The sequence below is a fragment of the Amphiprion ocellaris genome, chromosome 3 (assembly GCF_022539595.1).
Source record: "Amphiprion ocellaris isolate individual 3 ecotype Okinawa chromosome 3, ASM2253959v1, whole genome shotgun sequence".
Lineage (NCBI taxonomy): Eukaryota > Metazoa > Chordata > Actinopteri > Pomacentridae > Amphiprion > Amphiprion ocellaris.
Window position 1 is genome coordinate 32,176,056 of NC_072768.1, and position 16,839 is coordinate 32,192,894.

At 39.8% G+C, this 16,839-nt stretch overlaps 1 protein-coding gene across 2 annotated transcripts; it reads left to right on the forward strand.

Annotated features, from left to right (window-relative positions):
- Positions 1–47: 47 nt before the first annotated feature.
- Positions 48–12,297, forward strand: LOC111579895 (cytochrome P450 2F2-like). Of its 2 annotated transcripts, none has more exons than XM_035955888.2 (9): positions 48–2,903; positions 6,420–6,580; positions 7,496–7,564; positions 9,458–9,562; positions 9,790–9,925; positions 10,235–10,320; positions 10,591–10,692; positions 10,790–10,931; positions 11,036–12,297. In XM_035955888.2, exons 1-9 carry the CDS (start codon positions 2,771–2,773, stop codon positions 11,215–11,217), a joined length of 1,116 nt encoding a protein of 371 aa, XP_035811781.1. In that variant the 5' UTR covers positions 48–2,770; the 3' UTR covers positions 11,218–12,297. The 2 variants fall into 2 exon arrangements, with proteins under 2 accessions (XP_035811781.1, XP_054865444.1); XM_055009469.1 differs by lacking the exon at positions 48–2,903 and adding an exon at positions 5,283–5,910.
- Positions 12,298–16,839: the final 4,542 nt, after the last annotated feature.

Here is a 16,839-nt window from a genome sequence, read left to right on the forward strand (position 1 = left end):
ATCGTCTCTTTCAATGGGTTTCATTTATTTTAACAATTTTCTACATTGTAGATTTATACTGAAGACATCAAAACTATGAAAGAACACATATGGAATTATGGTGCAAACAAAAAAAGTGTTAAACAGATCAGAATATGTTTTTTTATTTTAGATTCTTTAAAGTAGCCCCCTTTTGCTTTGATGACAGCTTTCATCACTCTTTGCATTCTCTTAATCAGCTTCATGAGGTAGTCTGCTGGAATGGTTTTGAATTAACAGGTGTGCCTTACTAGGATCAATTTGTAGAATTACTTGTCTTCTTAATATGTTTGAGACCATCAGCTGTGTTGTGCAGAGGTAGGGTTAGTACACAGTGGATATCCCTATTTGACTGCTGTTGTAATCCATAGTACGGCAAAAACCACTCAACTCAGTAAAGAGAAATGACAATAAAGCATGGAGGAGGAGATGTGTTGGTGTGGGGGTGCTTTGCTGGGGACACTGTTGGTGATTTAATCAAAATTCAAGGCACACTTAACCAACATGGCTACCACAGCATTCTGCAGTGACATGTCATCCCATCTGGTTTATGCTTACTGGTACCATCATTTGTTTTTCAACAAGACAATGACCCCAAACACACCTCCAGGATGTGTAAGGGCTTTTTGACCAAGACGGAAAGGGATGGAGTGCTGCGTCAGATGACCTGGCCTCCACAATCACCCTACTCAAATCCAGTTGAGATGGTCTAAGATGAGTCAGCCAACAACATTTTAACACTTTTCCATATGAGTTCATGGTGTGCTTTGATGTCTTCAGTATTAATCTACAATGTAGAAAATAATGAAATAAGTGGAGCTATTTTTAGGATATTTGGTTGACTGACATGGACCAAGTGTCCCAAATAAATGTAATTTGGTGAAATGTAACTTCTGCGGGTGTTTTAAAGGCATGTTGTCACCAAAGTTATCACTAGATCACTTAGCCAGTCGCTAAATTATTCACTCAGATCAATCACTTATCAGAGTCACTGAAATTGTTTAAACAGAGAGATGAGTCGGATTTTGATCCTTGCACTATTCACTGTGGCGTCCCATTCCATTGGGAGTATGAACCCAAAGCTTAAAATCATATTTCATCAAAATCTCCTTATTCTACATGTCCCATCAAAAATTCACCCAAAATAAAGCCCAACCCAAAATCTGTAAAAAACAAAAAAGTACAACTGGAAAGCTACGAGCGACTGAGCTGCATCCAACAGCCATGTGACAAAAATTCAGAGACTGTGGTTGATATGAATACAAATACTAAAATAGTATGTAGTAGTATCGTATGTACAGTCACCACTTTTTCAGTTTTCAGTTTTAAAAGCTTTGGCGGACTCCATCTGCACAGCCATACAGCACAGCAAGAACCAGGAAGCCCCCAAACAGTCAATCACTTTCATTAGCGCAGGGCAGAAGGCACAAGTCCATCAACCCAGCTCTACAGGGGGGCTCCTCATCACCGCTCGTGACTGGCAGCTTCAAGTCCCACGAGCGTAAGAGGCCCACGAGCAGAAGAGAGCTAAGGACACAGAGCTCAGCACAGGGTGCCATAAAGTGCTGGAAAGCCCACTGTGAGCCAGTCGAGGTCCGGTGCCGAGGCTTCGCTGGCCACTCACTTCTGCGAACCTTCAAACCTTTGGAGTTAAAAGACTGCAATTGAAGAGAGCCATCAGGAACATCTTAGAGGCAGCAGAGAGGGCCTCATGGTGGCTGTGGATCCATAGGGGGGAATCCGTGGAGCAGCTTGCCACTTGGACACAAGCCAGGGACTGATCACCACCGGCTGAGTCGCCCGGGCAAGGGTGTATGAAGATTAAAGACCCGAAACACTCTATGATCCCGGGTTCATCACTTATGACCTGTGAGTCGCACCAGTAGATATATCCAAACTCTTTCAGCATTAGTGACACTTATGGGAATTTAGGAAAATGTAAAACATTATACTGCACAGAAATTCTGCACAGTTCCTGTTACTCATCTGTGCTGTTTCCATAGAGGCGCACACCTTCATACTGCAGCTAAAAATGAATCCACAGAATGTGACAGGAGCAAAAATGACCAGAAGTTGCATTGACTTCAGATGATTAATAAGAATTGCTGTAGTGTGAAAAATAGAATTGGGTTTAGATTCAAATCATCAAGGCATGTAAATCAAAATGTCTAAAATGCAGCAGTGTTGCTTGAAGGTCTTGCATTGAAGTTGAAGATTTAATTTCCTTAAAAGACCACGATGACGCAGACGTCCGTTGCACAATGCAATGGCCAAAGAATAAAGTTACCGTCAGCATTTACATCAGATCAGTATAATTGGTGGAGATGGTTCAAACTACCATTCAGTTGGCTTTGTTTCTGTTTGATCAGTAAGTCACAAAACATGCCTTCTTATAAATACAACAGGGTGTTTTACTCTGCCTTTATGATAGCACTGATGTCAGGATGACAATTTGAAATCGGGAGTCTGTTGCCTGTTTCTTGCTTTGGACAGTAGCCAGGCTGTTGCCAACAGTTTTCAGTGATGATGGATGACTGTAACAAACCAACTGGTGCGTCAGATTATCTGACAATATCTCACCAGCAACAACTCACTTCCTCTGATGTTATCACTTACCTAAACACAGAGAAAAATAGCCAGAAGAGGCAGGGCTAAGAACAAAGGTACCCTTTAAAAGCAGGTTAATCATTCACTCTCATTAGTTCAGTCCAATCCATGCTGCCATGTTTCTTTCACTTGTCCTGCTGGGGCTATGCATTTGCTTCATCATCCTTCAACTGAGGCCCAGGAGGCCCAAGAACTTTCCACCAGGACCCCCTGTCCTGCCCATCCTGGGGAACATTTTGCACCTAAACCTACAGAACCCCTTGGAGGACTTGGAGAAAGTAAGAAAAATGTTATAATGAATGATGCTGCTCTTAAAATGCCTTAAACTGCTATAATGATTAAATCACCTTTGTAGTGGTCACTGACAGGAGCATGGGTTACTCAGTAACTCCGGTTCTTTTTATGTGATTGCATAACATGTTGTTGGTATTAAGCTGACTGCTTGCATTCTTGGAGTGTATCCAAGCACTATGGCAGGTCAGGAACAGTGGACTCTTCTGACCTCCTTTACTAAGATAGGCCAAATCAAATCAAGTTTATTATGGCGCGTATTTACAATAAATCCACTTTGTAGTTATCAATAATTTTATGACATCTTAATTACTTTCACCATACTTGTAATAATGTTTTTACTGACTTTTCTTTGTGATAAAACTTAAAACAAGAATACATTATATAAATAGCATTAACAAATTAAAACATAGCTCAAGGCCACTGAAGAATAATTGTCAAAGTCAACGTAAATTCATTAAAATAAAAATAATGCTTTGAGAAGTATGTGTGATTCTTTCAAAATAAGACAAATAAACCGTGTCTTTTCCCCTTTCTGTGATGTTAATAGCTGCTACACATAACAGTCACAGCTGTCTAATAGTGCTCTCACTTGCACTAAAAATGCATTCACCATTGCTTTTCCCGAGCCTGTGAGTGAGTGAATTTAACCTGTCAGAGTTGGGGTAACCTGCCTTGACAAGAATTTTTCTGGGAATTGAAATTTGGATATGGGCTGGAAATTTCTGATGTTGGATCTGTCTAGACTATGGCATGTTCAATTAAACTATTGCATGTTTGGAGCAGGTGGGGACAGTTCTATTTGTGAGGCTGCTTTTTATAATGAGCATGATTGTGTGTCTGACAGTGTCCAATGTATTTTTTAACATATGAATGGGAGCGATGTCTAACAGGCAGGTGGTGGACTTTGCATGGATGATTGTGTTAGAGGCATGGGAGAGCGATACTGACTGAAAGTCATCAAGGCTGACAGCACCAACAGGCACTAGAGAGGAATTGTAGGCAATAAAATATCTGATACGATCAAATTCTGATAAGGAAAATTGGGCCAAACTATATCAGAACATTTTTTGCAGGAGTTAAACATTATGTGAGCGAAAGGGGTGAGCTTTGTGGTGCTCAGTGCATTAATAATGCTATTGTAAACAGCAATGTCCTTTACAGATACAATAATTTAGAAGTGTAATTTGTCATAAGACACATTGCTGTTTATTATATCAAATGTAACTCAGAAGTCAGGAAAAGGTGGCTGAAATTTTCTGAGTAACCTCAGTGCAGGGCAAGTAAAACCACAATTATCTGAATGATCACATACCACAGGCTGTGTCTGACAGATGGACCTGGTTTTATGGTTGTTTTGATAGTGGTCTTCAGCTCGTCTATATTTTTGGGCCAGGTATTTCTTACCTTCATCTTGGCAATACCCAATATTGGGTTCAGGTCAGGTGAGTTGGCTGGCCAGTCAAGCACATTAATATCATGGTCAGTAAATCCTTTGGTAGCAGTTTTGACACTTTGACCAGGATTGTTAAGTCCTGCTGGAAGAAGAAATCTGCACCTCCATAAAGCTTGTCAGTAGATGCAAGCATGGAGTGCTCTAAAATGTCCTTGTAGATGTTGCGCTGACTTTGAACTTGATAAAACACAGTGGATCAGTGTAAGCAGATGACATTACATGACAAATCATAGATTTCAGAAATTTAACACTGGAGTTTGAACACTTTGGATTCTGTTATGTTGACTCTCCACTCTTTCTCCAGACCCAAGACACTGATTTCTAAATGCAATGAAAAATGTACTTTTATCTGAAAGGAAGACTTTGGACCACTGAGCAACAGTTCAGTTCTTTTTCTGCTCAGTCCAGGTAAAATCTTCTGACATTGTCTCTGGTTTGGGTTGTCTTGAAATTAGAATTATGACCAGTGTAAGTCCTCTCATGGGGATGTCTGTACATGGTGGCTCTTGATGAAGTGACATCAGCCACAGTCCTTGTGAAGCTCGTCCAAGTTCTTGAATGGACTTTTCTTGACAATCCTCCCGAGGCTGCAGCCATCGCTGTTGCTTGTGCACCTTTTCCTCAATTCAATTCAATTCAATTTTATTGATATAGCACCAATTACAGGTCAAATTGTCTCAAGACGCTTTACAGAACCCAAATGCCTGACCCCCAGAGCAAGCCCTAAGGCTACAGTGGCAAGAAAAACACCTTTTTAACAGGGAAAAAAGCCTTGAGCAGAACCCGGCTCTTTATGTGGGGCGACCCATCTGCCTGCTGCCCAGCGGGTTGAGAGGGACAGAAGAGGTAGAGAGGTAAAGAGGCAGAGAGGTAGAGGAGTAGATGGGTGGATAGGGGGAGGGATGGAAACATTTGGTACCAGCATGCTTCTGTCCTTTTATTTTATTTAAGAATTCCACTGTTACCAGTACAACCTGATAAAGAGAGTGGTCATAGTGCTGATAAAATTTGTTTTGCCATTGTTAACTCTGTAAATGAAATGTACTGTACACAAAGGAAAAGCCTGAGGTTGGTTTAATGGCAAAGGAAGTAAAAAAGACAAGTGACACCTGAGGAAAGTGAGTATCAAAATAAACAGGAAACAAATGAATGAAAGTGTCAGGCTGGCTGCTGCCAGGCCGAGTTAGTGCCCTCCCCTCTCCTTCCTCCTGCCTGTTGGGGCGGCCCAGCAGTGCAGGGGAGGCGGCAGGTGTTCCCCATCAGCCGTAATCAGCCAGCTCAGTGGGTGCAACGAATCAGCCTCCTCCAGTCCACTATATAACCCGACACGACCCAGCTCTCAGTGCCGGAGCGTAAAGAAGGAAAAGGGTAAACGAAAGAAAAAGAGACATGTTCCTTCTGGACCCACCCGTTCCTGCCGTGTGTGCCGTCAGCACTGAACTCAGCACCCTCCGAGCTGGGGAGACACTCACCTGTTGCTGCTCCTAATGCTGGCTGCCTCAGCTGTGAGCCAGTTCTGAGTTCTCCTTGTGTACTGCGTGAGTTTGCTGTCCATTTATAGTTATAGTTCTCGTTAAGAGCTCCGTATTTTGTGAAGCCCTCTGTCTTAGTTACCTTGTTCATTACCCTCCTAAAGATAGCCTCGAGTTTAGTTGTTCTTAGGATTAACATTTCTTGCCTTGGTGTTACCTACAGCGAGTTGGTTATTATTTTGCCATAACTCTGTCGCATTACAGTACCGCCCGGCCCTTAGGTGCCGCAATTGGATTCTGAGCGTAGTGCTCTCAACTTTTAGTTCATTGTACATCTTGATTTCTGTTGTTGTCCCCAAGGACCTTGTAAATAAACCAGAGTTGCATTCAAATACTGACTGTTAACTTCCCGCGCCTGAAAACAGCCTTAAATTAAGTTTTACAAGGTAGATCTTGCCATCGCTACATGCACAGATGTTCCTGCAGTGGAAAGCAGCTTATTGATTCTGTTAATGGTGTTCTGTTTTCTTGTACAATGCTGTGTCGTAAATTAGTTTGTGTTGTGTCTTTCACAGGCAAAACTCTTTGTCCTCAAGTTATGTTTCATAATGCGGCCTTCAACATCATCTGCCAAGTTCTTTTCGGTACACGCTATGAGTATGATGATGAGTTCATCACAACAATTATCCAGTGTGTCACAGAGGTTGCCAAGATCGCCAATGGACCATGGGCGATGGTGAGTCAAAGCATGTTTCTGAGATAACAAATCTGACCAAGACCAAGTGTCTACAGCCAGTCTCGCTTCTCTGTAAGGCTGATTTGTGCCATGCTATGCTTTGTAGGTAAAATAAACTATTTATGATGTTCACTACCATAGTTTCTCATGTCTGTATTCTAATACTTGGCAACTAGCATTGAACAAAAAGTCAAGTTTATGGTTTTGAGAATGTCTTGGGAAAGTGGGTTTTTGGCCATGAACAATTCCTACAAATTAATCATTTGACATGCTGATCATCTTTGAAGTGCAATGAATATTTGTGTGTTATTTGATGGCATTTTATAGCAGGTATTTGTCAGGATATTTCAGTTGGACCAGAGTGGTAGACTGATGGATGCACCAACCAAATTTTCCTGGATCAACACTGGAATTGTTGCTATATTGTTGTTGTTATATAAGTTGAAAGTAATCAGTTATTTGATCCTGAATTGTGCATTATCCGTTTACTGATATATTGATTCACTCTTGATCCAGTCGTTGAGACAGTTCACATAAAACTCCAAATATCAACCTTGTTATGGTGCAAGATGAAAAGTCAGTAAATTCAATCAGTCAAATGTATCATGTGGATGTCATTAATGCCTACACAAAGTTTCATCTAGTCCAAGGTGACGGACTGAGCCTAAGCTCAGAAAAGCTGATTCTAGGACTAACCAGTACTTTTATGGAGACTGGCATGTATTATTACGTTCTACAACACACACATCAATTTTCTTCCTAAGAGTTATCACAAGATGTACTTTTTATGTCTTTACTCATCTCATTCAAACAAAGTAACTGATAATAAAACCATCTGCTCAAAACAATTCATGCCAGTAATAAGAATCTGCATATTTAGATTGAAATAAACTAATGATTTATCTTTCTTTACAGCTGTATGACACTCTTCCCTTTATTCGTAAGCTGCCACTGCCCTTCAACAAGGCCTTCAAGAATGTCAAGGTAAAAACTGTTTCAGTACTGCTACAGAGACTCAAGCGCAGAACAACAGAGACACAGCAGACAGGCAGTTGGAGTAAAACATAATTTAGTTTAAAAAATCACAAGAAAAACTGCAACAGGAAGTATTCCTCATAAACCACGAAATTGAAAAGCATTTGCTGCTATTGAAACTAGGGGAGACCCCTACAGGACTGGCAGGGAAAAATTAATAAAGAAACTCCTAGTCTAAGATAAAGAAGGAAGAATAACTAACCAGGGCTAGGTATGACCAAGCTAGGAAAGTTACCAAAGAATATACTAATTACCCGAAATATTACTAGATGCCAAAACTGTGGAACAGGGCATCAGAATAAAGTACTCACAAAGAAATACAACTACAGATCTGGACAGCTAAACTGCGGCTGGACTCTGAGAGTGAGCGGGGAACTTAGGCGACTACAGTTATGAAGGGAAGCGGAGAAGGACGAGGCAGGCAGAGGTGGTGTGTGGCGTGGTGTATGGCAGAGGTGAGGCAGGTGCTGGAGCTGGTGGTGGTTATCAGGTGGGGAACCAGGAGAGTCCATACTGATGGTGGAGAACAGGTGGAGAATCCAGGTGAGGGATTTATCAGCAGGTAGAGGATCCAGAACTAGAGCACAAAGAACAGCAGTTAGCACAAGGTAAACGCAAAGAGCTAGACGGAACAAGGATCAGCAAACTGGCTGAGGTTGTTCAAAGGTCCCGTGTCGAGCAATGGTCTGCGTTTGGGGAAAAAAAAAAAAAAAAATGGTCTGCGTTTGGCTTTTAAGTGGACTCTCCTTCTCTTTCATGGTCTTGACCTGAGAAACATGGAACGTCAGATGGATCCTCATAGTAGTCGGCAGCCTCAGGCAGGCCGTGCTGAGATTCATGATGTGTTCTAAACAAAGGGTCCAATAAACCACCCGTAGTGATAAGTCCTTGGTGTGGGTCCAAACCTTTTGACACGGGGTGTACATCGGGGCAGGTGATCGGTGACGATTGGCCTGTCACCCCATCCTCTGTGTGGCCCACAGGAGGGAAGCCCACCTCCAGGTCCTTTCACACCTCTTGATGAATGCCTGAACCGAGGAAACGGTGATCTCTTGCTCTTGGGAAGGATACAGGGGTAGTGGATTTCTCAAGGAGCACTGAAAGGGAGACAGTCCAGGTGAAGCACTAGACAATGAATTGTGTGTGTATTCTACCCATGGGAGAAGGCTGCTCCAGGCGGTGGGGTTTTCTGAGGACGTGCAGCCCAGGAATGCCTCCATAGATTGGTTGCTCGTTCCATCTGGCCATTAGACTGTGGATGGAAACCAGAAGTTAGACTGATGTTTGCCCTGAGGGCTGCACAGAAAGCTCTCCATACCGTCGAGGTAAACTGGGGCCCACGATCAGAGACAATATCAGCAGGGATGCCATGTAGTCTGAAAACTTGGTGGATCACCATCTCCACAGTCTCCTTAGCAGATGGAAGTTTAGGAAGGGCTACAAAGTGGGCGGCTTTGGAGAAACGGTTAATAATGGTGAGAATGATGATTTTACCTTGAGACGGATGAAGTCCGGTAACAAAATCCACAGCAGTGTGACAAGGGTTGTTTTGGGATGGGCAGAAGCAGAAGGAGGCCAGAGGTGGAGGGTGTGACAAAAACTGCTCTGTATATACTACAAAAATAAACATTGTATTGACTTTGTCAGTGAAAACACAAAACAAGCCTTTATAGGGTACTAAGGTAACTTTAAGAATCATTAGTCACACACCCACATATCCTACATACTTTACATCTGTGAAGAGTGCTTAGGTAATAACCACACTGATTAGGCATGCATATACAATGAAGACAAACCCAAAGCAAATTATATAAATTATGACTGATGACTTGTGTTTTTTAGCGTTCTTCTGAACTTGTACTTCGTTTGTTGAACGAGCACAAGAAGACCAGAGTCCCTGGAGAGCCTCGAGACTTTCTTGGCTGCTACCTGGATGAAATGGAAAAGGTGTGTGAAACCAGTCAGATCACTATCTAGAACTAAGTTCTAACTCGATGATATGTTGTGGTAATGGATATTGGTTGTGTTTAAATTGAGGAGAACACATTCCTATTGTATTCTTATTGTGGTCGAAAGCTGACTCTTTGCACCTCCCATAGTGTGCATCAGTATGGTATACTAACATTTTTACCTTACTTGCATTTGACTTACAAAGATCACTCTCCGGTTTTTAGAAAGCAGAGGATTCTTCATTTTCAGAGGACAAACTCATATTTACTGCTCTAGATCTTCTGTTTGCTGGGACTGACACGACTTCCAACACCCTGCTAACTGCCTTTCTTTACCTTATGAATCACCCACACATACAAGGTATACCTGCACATGGACATATGAGGCATTATTTTTCTGTTTCTGACGTTGTAGTTCCACAACTGTCTTTCAATATGAAACCTGTAAAATTCATGCACTTGTGTTACCATACACCATACTAGGAACTTAAATGGAAAATAGACATTTTTGCTGATTTGTTTTACTTTTGTGTATTCAAATGATTTGAGGCTTCTGTATACCTAAAGGTTCCATTTTTCCTCGACTTTGTCATGCTTTGTTACCATCTCAGTGTTTAAGTTTAAACATTAAATCTGGAATACAATGTCTGATATTATCTTGCCTTCTCAGAACAATGTCAGCAGGAAATAGACCGGGTGTTGGAAGGGAAGGATCAGGCCTGTTTTGATGACAGACACCAGATGCCCTACATGCAGGTACTGTAGTGGATATCATATGATGGATTTCTCCTAATAATTTTACTTCTGGTCAACATGTGAAAGTGCAAAACAAGGCAGAAGATTATAAAATCTTTTAGATAATCTGTGGATTTGGACATCCATTGTTATCACTCTCTTTAAATGTAATTTATTATGGCCTTGTTTCCTGTTTGTAAACATATTGCTGCCTGCTGCAGCTGTATTGATCCATGTTTTTGTGGCTGATCTTCTGAGAGCCTGCGTCGTTTTCCTTTTGCTCTGAGCCAGGCTGTGATCCATGAGTCGCAGAGGATTGCCAACACTGTTCCACTCAGTGTCTTTCATTCTACGACTAAAGACTCAGAACTCATGGGATATTCCATTCCAAAGGTATGGGGCAAATAGTTAAGTAGGTTTTGGAAACAGAGGCAACAAAGTGAAAAGAGTCTTTTATGACCTGGGTTCCTCTGGTTCATTTTCTCCTCAGGGTATGATGATCATCCAGAACTTGAGCTCAGTGCTGAATGAGGAGGGTCAGTGGAAATACCCTCATGAATTCAACCCTGAAAACTTCCTCAATGACCAGGGAGAGTTTGTCAAACCAGATGCCTTCATGCCTTTCTCTGCAGGTATGAAAGCATAAAAACTGTATCACACTTGGTGTGGCAGGTACAGATAGAGTGAGTCAAATCAAATTGCTGTGGATGACTTTGAGTTGTTTTTTATTCCTCAGGTCCTCGGATGTGTCTTGGAGAGGGTCTGGCTCGTATGGAGCTCTTCCTCATCATGGTGACTCTGTTGAGAAAGTTTAAGTTCATCTGGCCTGAGGATGCAGGAAAACCTGACTATACTCCCATCTTTGGGGGCACTGTAACTCCCAAACCTTATCCCATGAAGGTCCAACACAGGCTTTAAATCGCACTAAATTGAGTGACAGGTGCAATAAAAAAAGTTTCATTGATGAATAAACTTTGTTTTTGTTGGGAAAACATCAAGCTCAACATCAAACACTGAATAAAACACATATAGAATACACAAATACACTTACTTGTTGTATTGTCAATTAAAACCATACAAACCTTGTTGATTAGCATGATTCAAATATTAAATTAAGTGTTGAATATTTTCATTTGGGGACATTTTGTCGAATGACTGTGTATCAAATAAGAAAAATACTCTTATCATTATACCTGACAAATCAGGCCTGTCACTTTTTGCTTCTGGCTTTTGGTTTCACTTTCTTCTAAATTGCTCTATGCATGACCATGCAACTTAGGTCGTCATAGAAATAGTGCAGATTGACTCAGATGAACACAAACTGAGAGTTTATCAGTAATTTGATGATAATAATGGAAAGTTTTTTTGTGCTGCCCTTAAAAGCAGTTAAGAGTAAATCTAGTGAATTATGACCTAAGTTAGGTGGTTAAATAATATGTCAAGCCATCAGTCTGTGCCACTCTTTTGTACAAATATAGATTTAGTCTTCATGGTCAAATATAGTATGGTCCTTATTTTAGACCATTTCATTTCTCCTCATTTTTAAAGCCTTTTCTCTGATATGTGGGAAATAGACAATGCATAAAATCTGCATTTGTGTATCATTTCTATCAGTCATATCTAAGTTTCTGACCTGTGAGAGTCATCTTCTTTGACAATTAGGAGTTTTCAAACTGTCTTTTATCATACATCATAGCTTTCATTCCTGGTGTTATTTGTTTTTATCCATCAAAGTTTTTTTTTTCTTTATTTAATGGCAGGAAAATATTCGTCACTACAAGCTCCTGCAGGTTGAATGGGGCTAACAGAACACTTAGAGCTAACTATTCCATGAAAAACTCTCTGTAAATGAAGTGAAAACACTTGGTAGACTAATAACATTAAGGCTATACAACTTAGTAAGCAACTTTCTTTGTAGAGGACAGTGTTGCAATCAATGAAAACCATGCAAATTTTGTCATTTTTGCACAAATAAAGAGAATAAAGGTACAAACACGACTGTAGTTTTACTTGTTTTTTATGTTTTATTTGCCTGATTTTACTGTATATTGCTCTGGTGCACCTAATGAACACTTCTTTAAACAAATGTTTTACACTGTTTAAAGCTATATTTGGTAGGAAAATGTAAAAATGCACTGCACCTGCACTATTGGTTACCAGTCCTGAAGGCCAGCAGGGAGTGCTCCCAGTATGTTTCAGTCCGTTTACACTGGCTCCCAGTATGTCTCAGTCTCTTCAAATTGGATCCCAGTTTATTTCATCCTATTTAAATTAGGTCCCAGTATGTTTTAGCCTCTTCAAATTGACTCCCAGTATGTTTTAGCCTTGTCACACTGGTTCTTAGTATGTTTCAGTCTCTTTATTTTAGTTCCCAGTATGTTTCAGTTTCTTCATACTGGCTCCCAGTATCTTTGAGCATCTTTACACTGACGTCAATATATTTTAGCCTCTTTTTTAAACACTAATTTGAGCTTTTTTCTGTCTTTTTCTCAGACTTGTTTGTTTCATTTTGCCTCCTTATAAACCACACCTTAACTCGGAAAATTGCTATATATTTGCATGTACTGTTGCCTGAAACTTTGTGATACAACCTTTGAAGTTGCTCAGCTCAGTCTCAACAACTTGACATTTCTGTCACACTCCGACAGACACCACACCTCAACATGCGCCACATCCCAAAATGAATGGCTGTGCGACTGCCGTTCAACGCTGCTTGCAGCTTCAATTGTTTTTGCTTTCTTTAAAATCAAAAAATAAATAAAAATGAAGTTAGATTGGCTTAATCACAGATTGTGTGCACAGCAACTTGTAGGTATGAAAAAAATAGTCAGAAAATAATGGAATTATGGTCACAGATGAGACATGTACCACCCTGCAGACTGACACTGCTCTTATCAGTATCAACTGTTTTTATGGGATGTTGGGAGGGATTTCAACTGAAGTAAGGTCAGGTGAGGTTGTCTGTGTATTGTAGATGAGATAAAAACCTCAGGATTGAATAAAGGTAGTTTAATATGAATTATAAAACTGTAGTTAGAAATAAATTGTCAAGGCAGTGTCACTTGAAGGGCTTCATATGAGGTTCAATGTTTTAAAACAACATTCTTGTATTATAATAATGTCTGCATTTTATATATTTTCTCTTATGGTATAGAAACAATTAAAATAGTTTTTCCAGCCTTCACATACATACATTAAATATAATTAGACTCCATGAACACTTTATCTTTACTCTGGTGGATAGGAAAAAAAAGAAAGGCAATTAATAGCTCCCTCAAGTGGACACTATGAGTAATTTTTTTTTACCTTTATTTTGATTTTGAAAGTAAAAATGATTTAATGTTTACAATGTATGTATACATGTATACACAGATTTGTTGGTTGTTTCTTCCTGAATGAGATAAAAACAAAAATTGCATAAGTCGCTCCATGACTCAAGATCAGCGCATCATTTTGCTGCTTGAAAGAATAACCTAAATTGTGTCATTTATTCAATGATGGACAGATCTGCTGGATGAATCTGTTTTATGTATTGGTATTTTAATTGCATAATGTTTTCTGGTTGTTTGGCTGTGTTTGTTCTTGAAGAAACCATTTAAAGTCCTGTTCTAAAGTTTGCTGATGTGATGCATTTGCAGTGTTGGAACAAGTATTTTGATTTCAGTAAAAGTACAGTACAGTAAATATTCTGTATTATTATAAATAATAATCTCTTACACATAAAAATCCTGCATGAAAAATCCTACTTAAGTAAAAGTACCCGCATAATAAAAGCAAAATGTAATTTTAGTACCAAAGTTTAAGTTCTGATTTGGTCCCTTTGACTAAAATTTTATTATATATGACATCATTAGAAGATGAATAGTAAATCATCAGTGTGCCTGAAGCAGTTTACTGTTGATGTTCTGTTTTGTAGCTGTAGCTGCTCCAGGTGGAGTAAGTTTGAATTAATTTCTATTCAAATCTGAGGCCTCATCAGATGATCAAAGGGAGAGAAAAGAAGAAAAAACAAAAATTCTGATCCATAATATTAGATTTTTGGTAACATACTGGATCAGTGGAACGTTTATTACACTAAAACCAAAGTTCAGAGGGAAGAATGACTGTCTGGGTGAGCTGTTAACTGCACATCTGAAATGTGAAATGTAAATGTAGTAAATTACTTCCTATCACTGGGTGTCACAGAGTGCATTTCAGGAAATATATGCCAACCCAGAATATTGACTTATTAGGGTAAACATTCTGTACAGATGGTTAAAAGAAAGGGAGGTGTCATGGTTTATGAGGTTTTGGTTTCTAGTTTTGTCTTGTTTGATTAGTTCCTGTGTGTTTTCATTTTTCAGTGTTTCACTGTTTGTGCCTTCTTTTGTATGTAAATTTTAGATCATTTTTTCATTACTTCCTGTTTTAATTTGAAATTATCTTTCTTTATGTGTCACTTGTGCTTTTACTTCTGGTCTTTGTGTGGTTTTCCCTCCTTTTCACCTGTGTCTTGTCTCCCAGTCACTTCTCAGTATATAAATAGTCCAGTTTTTGCTTTTGTCTTTGCCAGTTAATCCTGTTTTGTTTCCTGTCTTGTCAGTTTGCTTCCCTTATGTTCACCTACCTGGTACTTGCCTGATTTACTCCATGTGCTCACCAGGTTTGTGTTTTTTAGCTTTTTGTTGGGGGAGGTTTTGAATTATTATTACTTGAATTTTTACGTTGTGCTTTCCTGCATTACCAGCTGTGTTTTGTTGTTCTCCTGCCAGCCTGTGTTACACCTTTGAGTTTGGTTTAAAGTTTTCTTGTGTATCTGCATCTGAGGTCTCTCCTGATTTTTTTCTTCCCTTAAAAGGAGGGTAGAATAAACACTGCCTGTCCCACTTGGATTTATCTAAGCAAAGAGGTAAGCGCCTTCCACTGGATAGTTACTGCAGTGATGAAAGTGGTTGGAGCAAACTCTTAGATGATCGTAGGAAATAAACAGGTGAATTCATGGCTATGTTGAATAGTGAAAGTAAGAGCATTTCCACATGGACAATGCGAAGGGAATTCAAGGGATTGGGACTAAAAAGCTGTGTAGCCCTAAGAATACCATTGATCATTGAGACTAATCAGAAAAAAAGGCTTCAATTTGCTAGGTAGCATAAAGATTGGACACTGGAGCAATGAAAGAAGGTCATGTGGTCTGATGAGTCCAGATTTACCCTGTTCCAAAGTGATGGGAACATGAGGGTAAGAAGAGAGGTGGATAAAGTGATGCACTCATCATGTCTAGTGTCTACCAGCCTGTGGGGGTTAGAGTTATGATCTGGGGTTGGTCAGGTTCAGCAACGTTATGTTCCCAAAGAATGAGGTCAGCTGATTACCTGAAGATACTGAATGACCAGGTCTTTACATCAATGGAATTTTTCTTCACTGATGACATGGACATGTTCCAAGATGGAAATGCCAGGATTCATGGGACTCAAATTGTGAATGAGTGAATCAGGGAGCATGAGACGTCATTTTCACACATGGATTGGTTTCCACAGAGTCCAGACCTCAGCCCCATTGAGAGTGTTTGGGATGTACTGGAGAAGACTTTGCACAGCGGTCTGACTCTCCCATTATCGATTTAAGATTTTGGTAGAAAATGAGTGCAACTCTGGACAGAAATAAATCCTGTGACTTTGCAGAAGCTTATCGAAACGATGCCACAGCAAATGTGTGTCATTCTCAGAGCTAAAGGCGGTCCAATGAAATATTATTGTGCAACTTTCTTTTGGATGGGCAGTTTGCAAAGGTTGGGTGGCTAGGGTATGATTTGCATATATTTACTAAACAATTAGAAAAGATTAAGACATCTGGGAATCTGCAAGACAAAGGAATGATGAGATCAAAGTGTCAAACCAATCGAAGGCAGGAGACAGGATCAGACATTGCTTTAGTATCTTGTATTACAGCAGTGATGTTCTTTGATACAGTGTTGCTATTTCAACAATGGTGTGTAAGCGTTGGGTAAATGTGCATTCATACTCAGTACATAGACATTGTTGACTCAGGAACTTGGTTAAGTAAATTTTCTTCCGGCATTTTTACTAATATAATTTAGAGATATTGGACTGGCTGTGCTCATTTTGTTTTTTTAGTACTGCTTATTAAAATTACCTTTTCTAAAACCCTGGATTTCCCCTTTAAAGCAAAGCCATTGGCTTAAAGAGGGTCACTGAACACTTGGGGCACTGACATCTTAATTTTCTCACAGCTTAAACTACATATAGAAGGAAATATACCAAATAAACATAATTTAGAACACAATGATATTTCACAATATGGGAGAGAAAAAGCATCCTTTTATCTGACCAATAATGCTTCTTCCACCTTAACACTCTGTCTGCATGTCATGATTCCTGCTCTGTCTGAAGACACAGTTTTCTCAGTGATGACCAAACATTTATCTTCTAACAACTGCAGGAAGCTCTTCAGGTCAAATCAGTGCAAACAAACCTGATGCATTTTACTCTGTAGACCCCATGACTGTGCAAAGGTTATGTGTGTGTTTGCAAAGATAAGATA

Coding starts and splice junctions, on each gene's coding strand:
- LOC111579895 (XM_035955888.2), top strand. CDS start 2,771: ATGCATTTGCTTCATCATCCTTCAACTGAGGCCCAGGAGGCCCAAGAA. Junction 6,581..7,495: donor CCAATGGACCATGGGCGATG/GTGAGTCAAAGC, acceptor CTTTCTTTACAG/CTGTATGACACTCTTCCCTT. Junction 10,932..11,035: donor CTTCATGCCTTTCTCTGCAG/GTATGAAAGCAT, acceptor TTTATTCCTCAG/GTCCTCGGATGTGTCTTGGA.